The following is a 20,318-nucleotide window of genomic DNA, read 5'->3' on the forward strand; positions in this document are numbered from 1 at the left end:
AGAGAGAGAGAGAGAGAGAGAGAGAGGGAATTATGCACCACCAAATTGCAAGTCTAGTTTGTACGATGGGTGGTGGGGGAAGAAAATGCAAAGCATGTTTTTTCTGCAGCTTTTCCCTTTCTTGATTCGACACCGAGACAGCCGGTGCTCCCTCTAAGACATCAAATCAATCATAATTTTGTTTGGAAAAAATACAAGGACTCTATATGATATTGAAAATGTCAAAAAATCTTTCATAAACAATAAAATATCAATTACATTTTTTGTAATATGAAAAAAATTTAAAAAATCTTATAAAAATAAAGTATTAATTACATTTTAAAAAATATCTAACTGCCATGCCATATCATTTTTTCTATCAAAAAATAAAACTTTGGACATTGAGGACTAAATTTCAGTAATTTTAAAACTTAATGGACTTATAAAAAATGGGTATAATTATTGAACTAAAATTAATATTAACGGACTAAAATTTTTTCTTTCTATATAAAATTTTAATTTTATTTATTATAAATATATTTTAATAGACCGAAGTTGACCAGCAGGGTATTTTAGTCATTGTGCCTAAACAAATAGGCCCTAATTGGTTAGGGGCAGCACGTGTCAATGTACATAGCATAAAAGTAATTTTTTATATTTAAATTTTCATATGGAGTTTTTTGATATTTTTTCATATCACAGGAGGTCAAAATGAATTTAACTTAGTTTTGTTTTCAACCAATTTTGTCAATAAAAGTTTTCATGTAATAAATGAAAAATATATTGAGGTTCCAACAGATGAAAAAAAAAAAAAAAAAGGATAGTTACACTCATCTCTCCTAAAGTTTGGTGTAATTACACATAAATTTTTTGTGTTTAAAAATTACATTTAGCACTCCTGAGGTTTACTTCCTTCTAGCAAATAAGTCGCTCATTTAGCCAAAATTAATTGAATTTATTGATATTAACAAAAAAAAAAGAATGAAAATTGATATTTACTCTCAATTGACTTATTAACTTATTGCAAGTCAAATAATTTATTTTTTGATAAAACTACCTTTATAATGGTGAAAATATACCTCCTCACATACATTAATGTGAAGACATGTGAGGGGTTTTTATTAATATCAGCAAATTCAGTGAATTTTGACTAACGAAAGACTTATTTGTTAGATGAAAACAAACCTCATGAGTGCTAGATTTAATTTTCAAAACCACAGATAATCTACGTGTAATTATACCAAACCTCAAGGGTGGGGAGAGTAATTATCCACAAAAAAGAAAAGTTTGTCCGAAATAAGAAAAGAAGAATAAATATGTATTATACCGACAATATTAAATAGGAATGGCAACAGAGCAAGTCCGAGTGCATAATGATTGAATTTTCTAGAATAAAAATATTAAGAATAATATAGACCAAATTCTTCTCTATTTTTTAAGAATGTTACAGTTGCCAATTCTTTTTTATCGCACAAATATTCTATTTGTTTAGATCATAATAAATTCTTCAAAATTAAGATATGAAAAACCTATATAAATTAGAGTTACACTGTCAACTCAAGATGCACAATGAATCGAGATGAGCTAACTCAATCCTTGATCGAATTGAACCAATAAAATAATGGGCTAGTTCCGCCCAGGGTCGGTTTCAGGAATCAATACCTGGTACCAAGCCACCCCAGTCGCCTAGGACCATTTGCTCCTGAGTCGGGTTTGGGCCAGGTTTGTTGGGTTTTTTTTTTTTTTTTTAAATAATGCATGTCATATAATTTTTATTTTATTCTTCTAATTGACTATTCTAATAGTTTTTTTATACTTTTGAAATTCTAGAAACTTTTGTCTTTATTGTTCTACTTCTAAATTTTTTAGACTTTAATTCATTAATACTCTTTTCTTATTTTTTTTCAAATTTATCTTAAATTCTTTTTGAATTTATTATCATCTAAGTTTATTATTGTAAGTTTGTTAATCAAATTATTTATTAAGGTCATTATATATTCTTAACTATTATTTTTCTATCTATAAACTTTTGTGTGATTTAATTTATTGTTTATTTATTTTATAAAATAGTTATAAATTTGAATAATTATTTATAAGAAGACCCCAATATTATTTAAAAATAATAATAAAACAAGCATATCCGGACTTGATGTGGGTCTGGTCCGAGCCTCAATCAGGTCGGTTCATGGAGTGGACCTGAATTTAAAAACAGATCTAATTGAGTCCACTTAGAGGTCCATGATCGCCCCAAAATCGGCCAGGAAAAGTAGTGAGCCGATCTTGGATCGGACTTTTTCAAGCTGATCCGTACTGGTCCTAGACCAATCCAACCCACTGTACACCTTGACTGTCAACCTTCTATTTTAAGTATTTGATTAAGCTTATAAATTTTTTTAAAAATATTATAAATTTATAACATCTCAGAATAAGATATTCTAAATCGTATAAACTCTTTAAAAAAATTAATGTTACCCATTTTTATAGAACATCTTAAAAACTATATAAAATCAATATATTTCGTAAGAAAATATATCTTTAATCTCATCTTTGCCAAAGGGAGTGTTTGCGAAATCTTTTATTTTTATAAAAGTGATTTTTGTAAAAAAAATAAAATATAAAAATAAAAGCAGAATTAAAAGTGGACAGTCTTTGTAAAAAAAATAAAAAAATAAAAGTTAAATTAGATAGTATTTGATAAAAATTACCTCTAAAATAAACTTATGACTGAAGACCATTTTGTCCTCAACCCATTTATTAGAAAGATATTATTTTTATTTATATTTGCACTTGTTGTTTGTCAATAATAATTATTTTTTCACAAAAAATAATAAATTTTATTTCGATTAGTATATCTTATATTTATTCTTAAAAAATATTTATAGGAAAATGAATATTTAATTTACTAATACTCCCACTAAATAATACAATTATTAAATTCACACAAATAATTAAAATTACGTGATCGCAAAAAAATATTTTCTTATGAATTAATCATATCCATTTCTTTTAATGTACGAATAAGATAATTAGATAATATATCAAATAAAATATAGGCAAAATATCACTTTTGGTCCCACTAGATAGGGCCCTTCTCACTTGCAGTCCCACGCTTTACGTGAACATATTTAGTCCCAAAACTCTATTTTTTTAATAGAAATGGTATTATTCCGTTAACACTAACGGAAACGGCACGTGATAAGTCACGTGCCGTTAGTCAACTGGGGCAAAATATCACTTTTGGTCCCACTAGATAAGGCCCTTCTCACTTGCAGTCTCACGCTTCAAGTGTTCAACACCTTTAGTCCCCAAACTCTATTTTTTAATAGAAATGGTCCTATTCCGTTAACAACTAATGGAAACGGCATGTGACAAGTCACGTGCCGTTAGTCAACTGGAAGCTAGAGAAAAAAACAGAAGACCATGCTTGTATTCAAGTTTTGGAGTGAAAAAAAGGCGCCAAAAAAATATTTTTTTGCTATTTATATATGTAAATAACCCACAAAAATCACACAATATTTTTATCTTTTTTTCATCACTTAATCTTGAGAGCAATAGGCTAAAAGATGGCACAAACATCTCAAAATACTTCCAATATTGTGTGATGTTTTAAGGAACAAAATGTTGCAAGGTATTGTAAGACTTTTGGGGGATATTTTGGCACATTTTGAGCTTGTAAAGTGGTAGTATTTGGCAAATTTTAAGCATGCAAAGTTGCACTTTACAACACATTTCATTAATGATAAAAATCAGTGGATTTCAGTATATTTTCTGTTTTCTTGTAATTTAGTGCTTTTGTGCAATTTTAGTTTCTGTTTTTATTGCTTTCAAGATTTATGCTTACACATTTAAATACAACATAAACTATAATTACTTGCAAAAAGGGCATATCCATTAGTCCTTTTACACATAATTCACCATTACTAAAAGGTCATTTAGTAACATTAAGAACATCCTTTTACACATAATTCATCATTACAATAGCATTCAATATTTGAAATATTTTGAGATATTTGTGACATCTTTTGGCCTATTGCTCTCAAGATTAAGTGATGAAAATATTGTGTGGTATTTGTGGGTTATTTACATATATAAATAGCAAAAATATATTTTTTTGGCGCCTTTTTTTCCCTCCAAAAACTAAACACAAGCCTGATTTTTGTATTTTTCGCCAGTTGCCAGTTGACTAACGGCACGTGACAACTCACATGCCGTTTCTGTTAGTTGTTAATGGAATAGGATTATTTCTGTTAAAAAAATAGAATTTTGGGACTAAAGGTGTTGAACATGTAAAGCGTGGGGCTGCAAGTGAGAAGAACCCTATCTAGTGGGACCAAAAGTGATATTTTGCCTAAAATATATAATATCTAAAATATTTAATATGTGAAAGTGTAAATTTGGTGATTTTTAAATTATTTAAATTATTTAAAAATTTTAATATCAACTTTATATATGCAGCTTTTAAAAAAAGTTAAAATCGATAAAAATTAAATTAAAATTATTATAATAATGATAAAATAATAATAAAATGAAGTTGAATTTATACACTAAAAATACTATAAACACCCCAAGAGTGTTTTTATCTTTTGATTTAAAAATACTTTTCTTAATAATTTCAGAAATAAAAATTAAATCCAAACACCTTAAAAATATATTTTTGAAGCCATTAAAAAAAATAAAACTTTTTCAAAACTAACATAAACACTCCCTTGAGAACCGGTTACCGGTGAAAGGAAGACGTGCGACCACGCGCGTCTCAGCTCCTTGCAGACTATTGGTTTTCCATATGCATCGCACGGTGTGGATTCGGCTAGTTATGGGGCCACACTCCGGTGCAGATCCTCCCACGTGGCATCAGCTTATTGGGTTATGACTATTTTGAGATATCAATCGTTGCACACTTTGTGTGTGCCTAAATTAAGGTCCAAAATTTAAAATATCATTAATGTTTTTCTTATGATCAGAATTGTTAAACACCTAAGAATTCAATGAATCATCATTAATAGTATCAAATTATATTTTACACGTTTTTCTTCATTCAATTTAATAATATTAATGAAGTTATCAATATAACGTTATTTAGTAGTTTATTTAAATTATTTTATTACGTTCGAGGGCGTTAATTAAAATAATTATTTTTTATTTATAAGATCGATGAACATCGAAATCCAACAGCATCATCAGAATCGTCAAAAGATCTTCAAAGAAATTTCAAGATAAAAATTATCTTTAATGATACTCAATAATAATAAAAGTTTGTTTAAGAAAATATTGATTATATTAGTCATTTTTATTATTTTTTTCTCTTTTATATAATTAATTAAATTAATAAAAAATATAAATTATACACACACATCGGGTCTACTTCAATAGCTAATATAAATAGGTTTTGTACGTATTGCTGACTATAACAAAAAAAATGTAAAAACAAAATTTCTCTTTTTGACCATTTTATAGCAAATATATATTTTTCAAGAAAATAAAATAACATAACTAAAATTTAAACAAGACATTCATAGTGCTCCATTTTCTTTCATAAATAAATAAATAAATGTAAAGCTCCTTTAATTTTTTATGTAGTTAAAATTTCATCAATATTTGGTAAGGTGGGACATGAAACTATCCGTTCAAAGCAAAAGACTCTAAAATTATAAAGAAAATATACCTAAATGATTTAAGTGATATCTATACTATTATAAAGAAAAATCTTTTTTCGAATTAATTTTTAAATATTTAAATTTATTCTTTATTTTATTTTTTTCTTTTAAAAAATATTTAGTTAAATTAATAATTTTGATATTTTTAATAAATTCATAATTATTTTATTTTTTCTCTTAACCACCCACTACTCCACATTTCTCTTTCTCACCATATTTTTTTATATTTATTACAATTTATAATTAATAATTTATTTTTTTTCTCATCATCTTACACCATGATTCTTTTTATATGTTAGTGAAAATCGCATGTAATGATAACTAGTGAAGTATAACAACAAGGGCAAGAAAAAAAAAAAGAAAGAAAGAAAGAAAGAAAATTGGTTTGGGGTCTATTTCTCGAAACTTGGGTTTCCTCCTTTTTCAGCCCAAATCTTAGAGGCCCAAACTAAAGCCCAATTATATTTTCGTAAATTACAATTTCGATTCCAAAATAAAGGATAGTTTCTAATATTAGTCCTTTACTTTTTAGAATAGACAACATTGGTCACACACCTTAGAAAACTATTGCAAAATTGGTCATACCATTGCGATATTAGTCCCATACTTTAAAAAATATTGTAAAGTTAGTCCCACATTTCAGAAAAAGATTGCAAAATTAGTTCCAGACATTGCAAATTTTTTACGTGAAACTAATTTTGCAATATTTTTCTAAATTGTGTGGTTAATATTGACTATTATAAAATATATAAGCTAAAATTGCAAATTATTCTATAATTTAGGATGAAAATTGCAATTCTTTCCTCCACGTAGAGTGACGTAATTTGTTTTTAGAGTTAAATCACGTATGTATTAGTTGACAAGAGCGTCAGTCAACAGAGAGTTCACCCTGGGAGATACATTAGAAGAGTCCCCTTTAAGGTTAAGACCAAGTCGGACCAATTGATGTGCAACAGAGTTACTCAATCAAAACACAAAAGAAAAAGAAACAGATTTCAAATGAGCTGTGAATGACACAATGTCAAAGATCAAAGGACGAAAAATAGAACGGTCTTGAGAAGCACGAAAGATCATGGAAAGAACTGAAGCGCAGTCCCCTTTGATTGTCACCTTTTGCTAGGACTTTCGACAAACTAAACGAGTTGCCTCTCTTGCTGCTAATGTTTCTGCTAAAAGTGTTGGACCTCTTCCATCAACGCGGAGTGAGCACCATGCCTACCAAATACCCAGTGAGTTTCATGCCACCACTCCGAGACCCAAAAACTTTCCCCCTTTAAGGAGTGCACCATCAAAATTAATTTTGATATAATCTTCCTGTGGAGCCTGCCAAAAGTAATGATGAGCTTGCGGGGAGAGAATTGACCAAAGTTCTGCACCACAAAGGCATTGAGATAACTCCTAGCAAAATCCACAATTTGCTGTGGGAATAGAAACCCCTTGTTCAATAATTTTAAGTTTTGAGACCACAACAACGTCCAACAATTCATGAGAGCACAATAGAAATATCCCGATGACAGCTTATCCAAAACGTTAGAAATCATTCTTCAACAGAAGAAACATGATCACTCAAAGAATGCTAAAGGAAGTTCGATAATGCCCAAACTTGTCTGGTAAAGCAACACCGCAAAGTGTGTGGATGATTGTTTCATTCGTGTCTATACAAAAAGGGCAAACAATCTCCTCATGCGGCAGTTTCCTTTTGAGATTGGCTGCAGTTGGGAGGGCATTGTGAATCGTTCGCCATGTGAACACCTTAACTTTGTTTGGAACTTTCGTTTGCCAAATTGACTTCCAAAACTTTCTGGAACTGCATCGCCTATCACTTGTTTGCAGTGGAAGCAAAAGAAACTGCCAGGTGATACCCACTGCATACCGAGAAGAGACCGTTGTTTGAATAATGCCGTATAAGTAAACTCGAATCTCCTGAGAGGATAAGGGGAATCTGTAAAATAGCGTCTCTATCAACGGGCCACAAAAGAGCATTAAAAGTCTCCACATCCCACTCCCTAATCACAGGCGAAATAAGGTCACTGACACACAAGTTCTGCAAATTATGTACATTCGGAGTAATAATTCTAAAAGAAGATGTACAAGGGATCCATAGGTCCTTTCAAACATCCACCAAGTGACCTGTCCCAATTCTCCACCTACATTCCAATTTCAGAAGTTCTATTGTTGCAATAATACTCCTCCACGTGTAAGAAGGACGTGTTCCCACCCGAGCTTCAAGAATATGATTATGAGGGAAATACTTAGCCTTTAAAACCTTGCTCACTAAGCAGTCCGGACGAGTAAGAATACATCAGAGTAAAGTAATTTAAGAAAATTACAATCAAATACACTGTCCGTCTCATCATGATTTGATATCTGATATGAAAGTCGAAAATACATATATATATATGAACTATATTATTTTCGAAATACTAATTTCAAAAAATGAATTAACGGTGTCACATTAGTGCTTCAATTAATAGGTAAATTACTTTTTTAAGGAAATGAAGCTTTAATTTTGTGTCCCCCCACCCCCCAATAGGAATAAGGTCACAATCTAAATAAATGAGTTAGTCCCTGTAACTCATAAAAAATGCTTATTTAAAATAGATCTTCACATTTATTCTAATTGAACCACTCACTCTGTAATAGTGGTACATTTATTGTGTCATTAAAGGGTGTTTGTAATAGTTTTTTACTTTTATGGTTGTAAAAAAAAAGTTGTGAGTTAAATACTATTAAAGTTAGTTGTATTTGAATTAAAATTGGAAAAAAATCGAAAGTTAGAATGTGTTGAGAAACCATTTAATATTTACAACATTATCATACCAAAAAGTTGTAAAAGTTGGTAGAAAATTACTTATTTATAGATAAATTTAATTTAAGCATTTTAAAAGCAAATGTTGTAAAACTTTTTCAACTTATTTTCAACAATGAGCAGATTGATGTTTATTTTTTATATTTGCAAATTTGGCCTTAGTTTGGTACATCGAATATGCATTGATCTTATGTCTACATATGAATTGCACAGCATGGCCAGAGCTAGACCGATATATTTGTTGTATAACTAACTTATATCATTTTGCAGACAAAGGTACCATTTTATGACAAATCGACAACATTTGTACACTGGTAGAGTTACAAGTTTTTGGTTAGACGTCAGTTTGGAGAGGGGACGTCAGTTGGGAGAGGGGTTTTGGGGTACTTAAAAAGTGGAGTATTCTGATAATTAACAAATTTAATTATAATTAATGAAGCTTAATGAGTGTTAATGAGGTCTAGTATAATTGGTGAAACTGAGGTTTTATAATTTTAGAGGTTATGGGTTCGAACCTCACTATATACATGGGATTTTATCTACTGCATAATAAGAGTTGTTTTCTTCTATCATAATAGGTATTGTTGAGCAGGATATGAATAATTGTAATTATAATTAATTAATTTTAATTAATAATAGTTCATCGCTCTAACTTAAATGTCCAAAATATTGAGTTTCTATTCTTTTTAAAAAATAAATTACGGATATACATATGTACTAATATTAAAATTCTGAAAAGTTGAATACATAACAAGTAAAGACGTAATAAAATTTTACACCCTCGTATATCATCATAAAATCTCTTGAAAACCTACAATGTTTTAGATCGTTTACTTTAACAATAAACTTTTGAATTATTTAGTAAAATAGTATTGTGGAACTTATAAAGCGTTGTTAGTGACAAATTTTCAGTTGACATGATCAAACTAAAATATTAAAAATATAAAGTATTTTAATTTACTTACATAATAATTTCTTTATACTCAACTCCACCACGTACGTACCTAAGAAGTAATTTTGAGTGAGAAGAAGTGGGCCTGAATTATAGAAAAATCAAATAATAGCCGCCAAATGAAATTAGTCCAAAATATTTCTGATCCAAAAAGATTGCCTGCATAGGAAGGCACACAATTTAATGAATGTTGTAATAAATGAGGGAATTCAATGTCTGCATGTAATAACCAATACATGTGGTGACACTCTTACTACATTAATTTCGTGTTTGAAAATATTGTACAACATGATTTTGATGGATTTTATAATGTTTCTTTTAATATGATTACGCCATCATTGTTTTAACTATTCATTACGAATAAATAAAATCAATACAAAAAATTTAAACTTTCACCAATGTTGATCAATATTTAACATGATTTTTAGTCATATATAACTAGTATTTTGGCTTCACTTACAGAAACAATGATAGATGATCGATGCGGAGTCGTGGTTAATTTGTATTCATCGTAATTTTTTTCTTTTGCTTATAATAATTAAGTGTAGCAAAAATTCATATTTCTTCTAGTATATTTTAAAATGTTCGATTTGATTTGGATATAATTATTACTTAAAAGATGAAGCCACTATCATAGTCCCATCAAAATGCAAAGTGGATAGAACCACTTACAATAGTCGAAGTACTTATAAGATTAGTAGTGCAAGTAAATTCGTATTTGAATCTATTTTTTTTAAAAAAAGTACAGTTCGTTCCACTTAAACTGTCACATTTTAAGTAGTATTGAATTTATATAACGACTTGTAATATTTGTTATATCCTTTTTTTTCGATAAATGTAATTTTTATTGAAAAGAAAAAAATATAGTACAACAGTGCTCCTCATCAGGCGTCTCCCTCGACAGGTCAAGGGATACGCCAATTTAGTACAACAGTGCTATATCCTATGAATGTAGGTATTTAGTTAATTTTTGACAGTGGTACGTTGTTTATTTGTTTGTTTTGAAGGTGTTGGTATGTCTTGTTTCTTTATTTGCTTTAAGTTGTTTGTTGATTTAGATCTATTAATATCTTGCATATTGAGCGTTGTAATTAATAAGTTCAATATGAAAAGTTTAATCTGGTAAAAGTGCTTAAAATTTTTATAATTTCTTCATAAACAATTTGATATCGCTTATAGTTTCCTATTTTTTTCTTACTATATAATTGTAATTGATCATTAATATAACATTATACAGATAATAATGCGTATATATATTACTATTAATACAAAAGGAAAAGTCCCACTCACAATCGTTAGCGACATTGTTGCACCATTTTTTTGTGAAGTCAAAAATACCCTTCATGGTAACATAACTAACTTATTCAACTTTTCAAAATTTATATTAATTAATAAAAATATATTTTTCTTTTTTCCTTTTTATCAATGCAATATATTGGTTTATATATTTACTCTTATTTATAATATATTTTAAAGTGTAAAAAGTTATTTATTATATGTATGTAGAAAAAAGGTGCATGCCACAACGACTAATATATATATATATATTAGGCTCTCTCGCGGTTTATGCTTTACATTAACAAAAATACGCGTTGATTATACCGTAGCTAGGTTACCGTATGTATGTACCACTGATTCACGGAATAATAAATATTCAGTTTTAAATACAAATAATTATACATCGTACGAGTAAAATTCAAATTAAATGACAATCATATTACTGCAACAAAATTAATTAGAGTAATTTTAGTTTTTACATAGGAATATAAATAACTCGAGTTACAAACATAAAATATATAGTAAAATATTAAATAATTCTATTAGTTTTTAATTAATAACATTAACTATTAATTATCTATATATAAATATATATATATATATATATATATATACGATGTATGTAGCTAGTCTAGAGCTGGTCGGGCCAAAGAAAGGCTCCCATGGCGAACTTTCTCTTCTGATGAACATCTCCGGCGACGGGCAGGCCGTACTCTTTCAGCAGGCAGTCCAGCTGCCACTCCGGCATCTTCTCGTAGTCGGACTTCTTGTACCTTGGGTAGTGAAGAGGCATCTGAAAACCACAACCCTTTGTGTTCATCACACTGCTGACTAGCTGCTGCTGCTGGTGGCCGTTCGGCCTCACGCCGCCGTTCACGGTGGCGCATGCTGCAGAAGCAGCTGCTCCGGTGCTCATAGTTTCTTCTCTGAGTGGAGTGCTGTGTATATATGTTAATTATATATGATGATCTACCTCCAATTCTTGCCTATTTATAGCTGGGGTACCTACTAGCTATATTGTTTAATTAATTAATAACTTGGAATATTCTACAAATTTCCTTTCCTTCTATATATATACACACATATGTATATATACGTATTTTTTCTTAATTGGAAACTTTGAGAATTAATTATAGCATGTATGATTGTTGGAAATAATATGATGGGGTTGATATGAATTATATGTAATTAAAATGACTAAATTATCCTTACTTAAAAATAAAAATAAATATAGGAATATAATCGTTTTGTAGTCAATACTAGAAGGTTATGGGCTAAAAATCGTAATAAATGATTATTATTAACCATAATTAAATAAAATCAAAATAAAAACTTATCTCATACATCATAGTAGAAATATTTGTCATGACTCCTAGTCATGTTCAAATATTTTAGACATGCAAACACAACACTTGTAACAAATGTTATGTGGTCATGATCAATAACTATTTATTACAGAAAAACTTTCAAAAGGGGTTTAAGTAAAATTTAAAAAAAAATTTCAAGAGAAAGTATAATTTCATATTTTTAGAGAAAAATTTAGGTACAATTGACCCTTATATTTTATGACAGAACCCAAATAGAAGGGAATACCATATATAAATATAGAAACATATACGGGAGATTTTATAATTTTAAAAAAAAATCTAATATAATTAGTAGTCAAAAGATAATTATTAGTTGCTAAACAATAATTAATCATTGATACATATACTATATATATATATATATTATATTTATAGTTTTTTCTATTTTATTCATTCCTTGTGTTGTAGTCTTTACCAGAAAAAAAACAGTAGGGACGGCGGACTAGCGAGAAAGAATAGATGCAATGCATTATTGTAATGAGAAAAGGAATGATGTAGACGACAATGATGTGTCTGAATTAGCCATTATATGTTTTCATTTTGTAATAACTAGCAACGTATCAAACAAAACTACCTTCTTCAATCATACAACATTAGCACCACCCATTCATAAACATATTTGTTATATTTAGCATCTTTATTCACAAAATGCATATGAAGAACTAAATATTCAGCAAGAATGAAACCAAGAGTACGATGAATCAACTCTTTTTTTTTTTTTTTTTTCTCGATTTTTTTTCTACTTTCATGCATGGAATAAGAAGATTTTCTTTCCACTTTCATGCATGGAATAAGAATAGGAGTACAAATACAGCAACTAATGGCAATCTGGTATGGTTTGGGCTAACCTTGTACACTTGTTCTACACATGGATATACAATGAATGTGGCTAACAGACTACCTCACCCACACAAATGTCCTACTTACAGTCCTATAATATGAACAAATAAAATTTCCATTTGCAGAGGAGAGCACTCAACTGGTTGCCTAATAAAATCTGTTTGGTCTCTAGCAACTTCGTGACATGAGAATGTTTCTCATCTCTAATAAGGATTCAACTTAAGGCCTATTATTTTGGGCTGAAAGGAATATATTGAGACATGGAAATAATAGAAATCCCACCTTCTTCAGAAACTGAAACTTGAAATTTCGTGTACCATGGAGGTGATAAAATGAGCCAACATAAGACATCTATGATGCTTCACCGACGTGCAAGTTACGAAAATTATGGCACAGCTGGTAATAGGATAAAGAATGTTACTAAACCATCTGCAGAAGTTTGATACACCCGGATGAATTGGCAGCAACCACCATGTTTGATTTCTGTCTCCAGCAAACACTTGAAACAAACTGTCCATTGTCGTCTTCAGTCTCCTTACCAGTTATGGGATCGATGGAGCCAAATTTGTGGGTAGTAATTGGCATGGGCAAAGACTTGTAATAGGCAAATACCTATACACAAACATGTAGAAAAATGCAAAAACTTGAGATTGACGGGCAGCAGCTAAAACTGATAAAGAAGAGCTCCAAGAAATTAAAAAATACAAACACAAGTAGCACATATACAACCATGTCAATGCTATATGTTTTGAAGTTTATTTTGAGACCATCTTTGGTCTTCCAACATATATCTTCTCAATAAGAAACAAGAAAAACCTCGGACAATATGAAAAGAGGCCACTTGTTTTCATGTCAAAAATATGAAAGAAGTGGTTAGAAGTGCGGATCACCTCGTTTGTCTCTGAACCACATGTTATATACCCATCAGCAACTGATAAGCCAACAAAGTTCTGCAAGAGCAGGAGTGCAAAGTTAGGCAAAAAAATCTCCCAATCTGTACTAGATGAAGAAAACTACTCCTTGTTACGCACAGCTACCAACTAACCTTCTCATTTGTATGCCCTCTAAGAGTTAAGATACAAGCATCTCTTGATAAACAATTGGAACTTGTCTTCTTTAGATCCCAAACTTTCAGTGTGTTGTCAGTAGATGCAGAAACAAGAGTTTCCGCATCCAAGAATTTCGAGTAGCTAACAGCTTTCTCATGGCCAGCTAATATGCACCAAGGTGTTGAAACATTGCGAAGATCATAGCAGTAGGTCTTATAATCAGCAGAGCTAAAAGACAACAAATGAGTGGAGTGGGCTGAGAACTGTACACAGCAAACATTTGCATTGTTCCTGATCGTGCATAAACTGTTTTTCTGCACCAAAGAACAAAAGTCAGTTGTATAGCCATACAGCAATTACACCAAAAATATGAAGTGTGCTAAAAGCCAATAACCGATTTGGACAAAGCAGGCTAGGTATCAAGCCTGATAGGCCAAGTGCAAGAACTAAAACCAAAGCTGACTTAGGTAGGAGGGAATCAACAAACAAAATTTCCATATGTTATGCTCTACTAGAGCTGTTAACTGTGGTTATACGCAGATCATACAGCAGCATAAAGGAATTAGTTGAATGCCAGTGATTTTTAGTAAATGCAAGTTACAATCTAACATTTATTTATGTGGAAACATTAAATTGTGATAACCGGAGAGAGAGTATTTTATCTCCAATTTCCATAAGTCTAGAAGCATAAGATACACAACAAAACCAAAAAAAGGAAAAGCATACTTCATTGATGTTCCAAAGCTTCACCAAACGATCATCACTGCCACTGGCTATTTTCATCGGATCAACACGAGAGAAATCAACAGACCAAGCCCTCTCACTATGCTCAATGAAATGACAAAACTCTTGACCAGTTGCTGCATCCCATAACTACAACCATTCAGGTATCTTATGTCAGCAACTCAGAGATAAAGAATTAAATACCAATAAAAACATTAGAGGTCACCGTAACAGGAGATAACACCAGGAAGGATAATTACAGGTCCTGTGTTGTGAAGGAAAAGGAGATTTATAGTTAAAGTGTAGGTATTAGAAGGATACCGAATAACTTAATAAGTACCGTAATAGATAATACAGTGAAACTAAACTCTCTCTCTCTCTCTATATATATATATATCATCATCATCATCATCATTCCACACTCCCACTATCTTCTGGGCAATGAGAATGCAAAATTCTGAGTCTCTCTTGCGTGCTCTGCTCATTCTTACTCCAAGACATTGAACAAACAGAACTAGAGTTGACATCTTGGAATAAATCAGAGCAGTGACACCAATCTATCTAATGGAATGGTAGAAAATGAGCAAAGAACACGGACCTTGACTATGCCATCATAATCCGTCGATGCTAGGTAATTTCTGATGTAGCTATTCCAGCAAATGCAACTTAGCTTTGATTTATTTGACATCTCAACGACTGGATAATGAATGTCAACAGAGTCATTAAAGAGAGCTTGAAATTCGAAAATTTTTATCTTCTTTGACACGCCTCCTGCAGCTAAATAGTCTTCATCCCTGTCAAAACTCAAAGAGCATATGACATTTCCGGAATTGCTGAATTCTCCATTCCGTAAAATTCCTCGTACTTTGAATTTGCTGTATCGAGCATATTTGCACAAACCATCAAAGAAGCCCCCTAAACGATCAGCCGAATTGGACTTGTCCTCCATTCCCATGGTGGACCAGTTTTCACGGCTTCTCAACAGTTCTCCATCCCTCTGAGTGTCAAAATCACTGTCTGAAAGCTTAATGTTGGATCTCATGGAAAAGTAAGCATTTTCAAGTTGCCCGATACTACTCATCAACCTTGTTTCTGTATTACTTAGAGGGGCCATCTTAGGAAACATATCTAAACTTGCACTTCGTCTGCCGGACTTGCTTCCACTTCCAGTGAGAGACTCCTGAGGCAAGGAAGACAGAACCATTGATTTCTTCTTTCTCCGTTTCTCAACCTCTTGAATATCAGCTTCTATGCACTGGATTTGTTCCACTAGATTGGATGCATCCTTTTGTTTTTGCTCATCTAGTAAAGTAAGGAAATACAACAACAGTTCTGATTCCTCATCCTCTTCATTTATAGATGGCAACAACTCACACCCAGATAATTCTTGAACTTCACTTATAAATTCAGACTGCAGAATTTCACTGTTATTCAGTGAAATGAAAAGCAGTTACTTGCTGAAACTCATGTTGTAGAATACAGCAACCAAGTCAAAAGAAAAAGGAGCAATGAACTTGTGGATATCTCATTTACAAACAATCCAAATGATCACAAAAGGCTGCAGAAACAAGAACTTCACTTTCCGACCATCTCATGGCAATCTATTTGCAGATCTCTTCGATACAAGCATCATTACAGAATTGGTAATGGAAATTAAGTCAATTTGTATTTAACTTTGTTCCAATATAAAGAAACTTGGAAAGTAATTAAAGGCTTTGGAGATAACTTATCCTATAGCTAATACATACAAGAAACCATAATCAAGTTAGTCATGGTTCCTCATACGAATGTATTCATTTGAACATTCAGCATGGGTTTTCTAGAGGAACTCCTTTAGGTATATGGAGAAAACACAAATTTTCAGTCCTGTTGTGAAACTTCATAGCCAAGTTGAACTGCTATACATCTCTAGATCTAGATCCCAATGATATCAATGATATAATTTACTTGAAATCAAAAAGACTAAAGAAGGTGGCACTGGGAAGCACAAAAACATTGATGATCAATCTTCAAAGTACCTGGTGCTTGGGCGTAATGAAGGTTCAGGATGAAGTAACCAAAGGCAAAATCCAGCTTCCTTGGGATTCTCTGAAAGAAAACTTGGTGGAAGAATCCTATGACGTAAATCAAGCATTGCAGCAGCAAGAGATCTTCCAGAATCAAATGAGCCAAGTAACTGAAAGCACCATCCATATTGGTTTCAAAAAGACAAACTATCAGTCAAATAACCTACTGAAAAAAAGTGGGAAAAATAATGCTTTTACTTTAGTAAGCAAGCAGTTATTTGCACACATAAAAGTTAAAACTAATTATTAAATTAAAAAAAGAAAATAGAACTAGAATACTCAACAAAATTCTCCTAGACTTTCTTCTATATCCCTGTTGCTACAAGACCAGGCTGTCACATATCAAGGTTACTGATCTCCTGACAAAACTAAGATCTTCAAATTCTAGAAGAGCTGCACAATTTCATTTAAAAAAGAAAGGCAAAAGTAAAACTCAATCTCCTAAATCTTCAATTGCACTTGGTGTAGAAGAAAAAAAGAAAAAGGGACAAAAGATTTGTAATTTTAAAAATGAACAAAACAGGTTATATTAGAGTTTAATGGAATCCACATCAAATGAAACATTAATAATCCTCTGCAGATTCTTTGTTTAAGTGTTTGTCAAGAATTATAAAGTTCTATTGTAGCTCATCTGTATCTGGACTAGGATCTTCAGAAGATTGTACAAAAGACACAGTGACAGGCTCATCTTAATGGAAAAATAATTCATGCCATAAAATGTCATATCATGATCATACATTTGTTCTCACAATCAACATTTGCTTTAATTCAGCGGATATTCCTTAAGAGTTTAGGACACAGAAGAAAATCACTTAGACTCATGTCATTCACAAACCTCAAAGAGAAGGACCCCCAAGCAGTAGATATTTGACGCAAAGGTACAGCCCTTCTCCTTGAACAGCTCAGGACTGGTATACCACTTCTCTTCCAGCATACAACTCACAGAGGCCTGGGATGTTTGTGATGAGTTAGGCACATTACGGCCAAAGAACTTGTTCTGGTTCTTAAGTTCTGTTTTAGGATTGTGCTCGTAGCCTGCATCATTGCTAGGATCCAGAGAGTCAGCACCATCTACCTTGACAACATTTATGGGTGCAGATCTAATGCCAGACCTTGATGGAAATTGGGGCCACCTTTGGATAAAGGTCATATTGTCATCTAATTTCCGCTTCTTCCCAGCGTGGTTGTCCAAGTGAAGCATGCTTTGATACATTGGCTTCTTTTCATATCGGTTATAATTTGATTGGTGAGTATCTTGATCTGTAACATCTTGTGTTAACCCTGACCGTACAGAAGATCCTAGATACATGACCTGGTATGATCTCAACAACTTGAAGCAGGAGGGCCTCAAGTCCTGAAGGGAAACTCCATGAGAATGTGAAATGTCAACAAGATTCAGAACCTGTCTAAATATAAGCATCTTTTCAGCTCTATTTGCCCTCTTCCCCCCTGCTTCTAGCCATTCTCTTAAAGTTATCCCATTAGCAGTACTAACAGTATTCCATGGATGAGAAACACCATCTGAAATAGGCGAAACAGACTTTGCAGTCAAGCCTAGTGCAGCAGAATTTGTCGAACCACCAATGCCAGACTTAGAATGATCCAGGTCCCCAGACTCAGTATCAGATCCTCTGCAAGCTTGGCTTTTATGTATTACCCCTTTGCCTCTCAACGTACTCTTAATGAAGTACTCTGAAAACCCAGATTTAGATAGAATTTTTGTCCGGATACCTCCAGAAGAATACAAGATATCACCTGAAGCACCTTTGTCATCATTGCTTAATAAATTGTCCATGACAGCATTGTGATTGTAGTTTGTTGGTGGGTCATTTTGATCTAGTAAGCCAGAAAATAAATTCTTGCTCCGGTCCTCCCTGGCACTTGAGGTTGCCTGACCTTTTCCTTTGTACCCGGCTGGTCCATGAAGGTTGCCGATTCCTGATACACCCGCTATCTGATACAAATTCTGCCACTGGTTTCGCTTAGCTTGCACTCGTTCTCTATTACTAGAAGTACCCACTATAGTCAACCTTTCCCCATCATAATTTCTCAGAGTCAACTCCTCAACCATGACTCCAGCATCATTCATACAGCGAGGACTGGCACTTGCATGTTCAGAAGAACCTATTCTGTCTAGGTCTTTTGCCTCCAAAATATCTGAATATCCATTCTTTGAGTTCTCAGGATAATCATTAACACCAGGTGTAATCATTTCATTCGATTGCAGCATGCTGGAGCTGCCAGGTTTCAACGAGAACTCATTCTCTTTATTTCTAATGTGTCTGTCATCCACAAGTTCAACAACCTCATCACCTATTGCTTCATCCATACTGTCTCAGATATTCTCATTTAATCACATAAATTGATTTTCACTGCACAAGAAGCTCACCCAATGAGTATAGAAAACAAATCCATTCAAACTTAATTTAGGCTAAGGCAAATGATGATGACGATGATGACAACATCATCAACAACAGAGACAATATGGACCACTCTACTAATAACAACAGCTTAAAGAAACTTATAGCAACCTAGAGAACTAAACATGCTGCACTCTAAACCCGTCAAGCAAAGGTCCGTAGTTAACAAAAAATGCTAATGATGACAACAAAGATGATAACAACAAAAAGCACCGCACGAACAATAGCACCAATATAATTGTAATACCAACAATAAACTATACTTTCAGTAAACCAAGAAGGCAGGGATGACACTAATAGCACAAGAAGAGTTAAGAAAATTACAGGAACCTAGAGAGTTTCTCATGTGTCTAAACCCTCAAATCAGAAACAGTTGATGCACACCCATATGGCCTATAGCTAATGCAAAATCAACCAACTGTAGGAATTTGACCCACGGATGAAGTGATGTAAAAGTTAATACCAGCAGTTTCCTCATGGTATCGTATCTGTACAATACTCAATATGAACGAGAGCAACTGAAGATGTAGAAGCAACCCCAACAGAAGGCCAAACCACAGCAAAAGAAACTAAAAAACCTAAACAAATATCAACAGGAAAGCACAAATCTAAAAATCCCGGACTTCATTCCCAACCTTCAATTAAAATAAAGCAAATGCACCATACCTAGATAACCCACTATTCCACTTTCTTCCACACCCGCTACGGGTATTACAATGACAGGAAAAATTAAAAAAAAATCCCACTTTAATTCCCATAATCATTCAAAAACTCGGAATCAGAGCAAAGCTAAACACTCAAACATTCAAGTTGCAAAACGCAAACAGAACACGAAATTAACAAGAAATCCCAAGTAAAACTCAGAGAGGCGTACCAAAACGCGGGCGTAAACGAAGGAATTGAGCAAGAAAATGAGCAGTAAAGAAGAGAGAAGAATATGGAAGGGGAAATTTGTGAGCCATGGAATAAAAAGCCCTAAGCAGTATAGTATAAAGAAGATTTAGGAGGTGGGTGGGTGGATGGGTGGGGGGTGGGGGTGGTGTATATCTCTTCCGGCGCGCGCACACAACACACACACACACTGATCTGTGATTTATTATTATTATTATTATAATTATGAAGTATTCCTTAATCTCATATTAAGGTTGTCTCAGTTATCATACCCACTCATCAAATATTCT

At 32.4% G+C, this 20,318-nt stretch overlaps 2 protein-coding genes across 2 annotated transcripts; both read right to left on the bottom strand.

Annotated features, from left to right (window-relative positions):
• On the bottom strand, positions 11,130-11,778 carry LOC105158521. The gene has a single exon (XM_011075307.2). It carries the CDS (start codon positions 11,586-11,588, stop codon positions 11,304-11,306), a length of 285 nt encoding a protein of 94 aa, XP_011073609.1. The 5' UTR covers positions 11,589-11,778; the 3' UTR covers positions 11,130-11,303.
• On the bottom strand, positions 12,803-20,164 carry LOC105158532 (protein SPA1-RELATED 2). Its single transcript, XM_011075316.2, has 8 exons — positions 20,012-20,164; positions 17,553-19,089; positions 16,670-16,827; positions 15,250-16,075; positions 14,655-14,801; positions 13,925-14,242; positions 13,770-13,829; positions 12,803-13,491 (listed from the first exon to the last, which is right to left on the bottom strand). The coding sequence occupies exons 2-8, from the start codon at positions 19,044-19,046 to the stop codon at positions 13,300-13,302; spliced, it is 3,195 nt and encodes a 1,064-aa protein (XP_011073618.1). The 5' UTR covers positions 19,047-19,089; positions 20,012-20,164; the 3' UTR covers positions 12,803-13,299.

This window comes from Sesamum indicum, linkage group LG1, assembly GCF_000512975.1.
Source record: "Sesamum indicum cultivar Zhongzhi No. 13 linkage group LG1, S_indicum_v1.0, whole genome shotgun sequence".
In the NCBI taxonomy this organism is placed as follows: Eukaryota; Viridiplantae; Streptophyta; class Magnoliopsida; order Lamiales; family Pedaliaceae; genus Sesamum; species Sesamum indicum.

Bases quoted from the DNA above. Each gene is read 5' to 3' on its own strand.
- LOC105158521 (XM_011075307.2), bottom strand. From the start codon at position 11,588: ATGAGCACCGGAGCAGCTGCTTCTGCAGCATGCGCCACCGTGAACGGC.
- LOC105158532 (XM_011075316.2), bottom strand. From the start codon at position 19,046: ATGGATGAAGCAATAGGTGATGAGGTTGTTGAACTTGTGGATGACAGA. The intron at 16,076-16,669 runs GTACTTTGAAGA...ACTGAATAACAG, and splicing joins TCATTACGCCCAAGCACCAG to TGAAATTCTGCAGTCTGAAT. The intron at 13,492-13,769 runs GTGATCCGCACT...GTTTGTGTATAG, and splicing joins GTGGTTCAGAGACAAACGAG to GTATTTGCCTATTACAAGTC.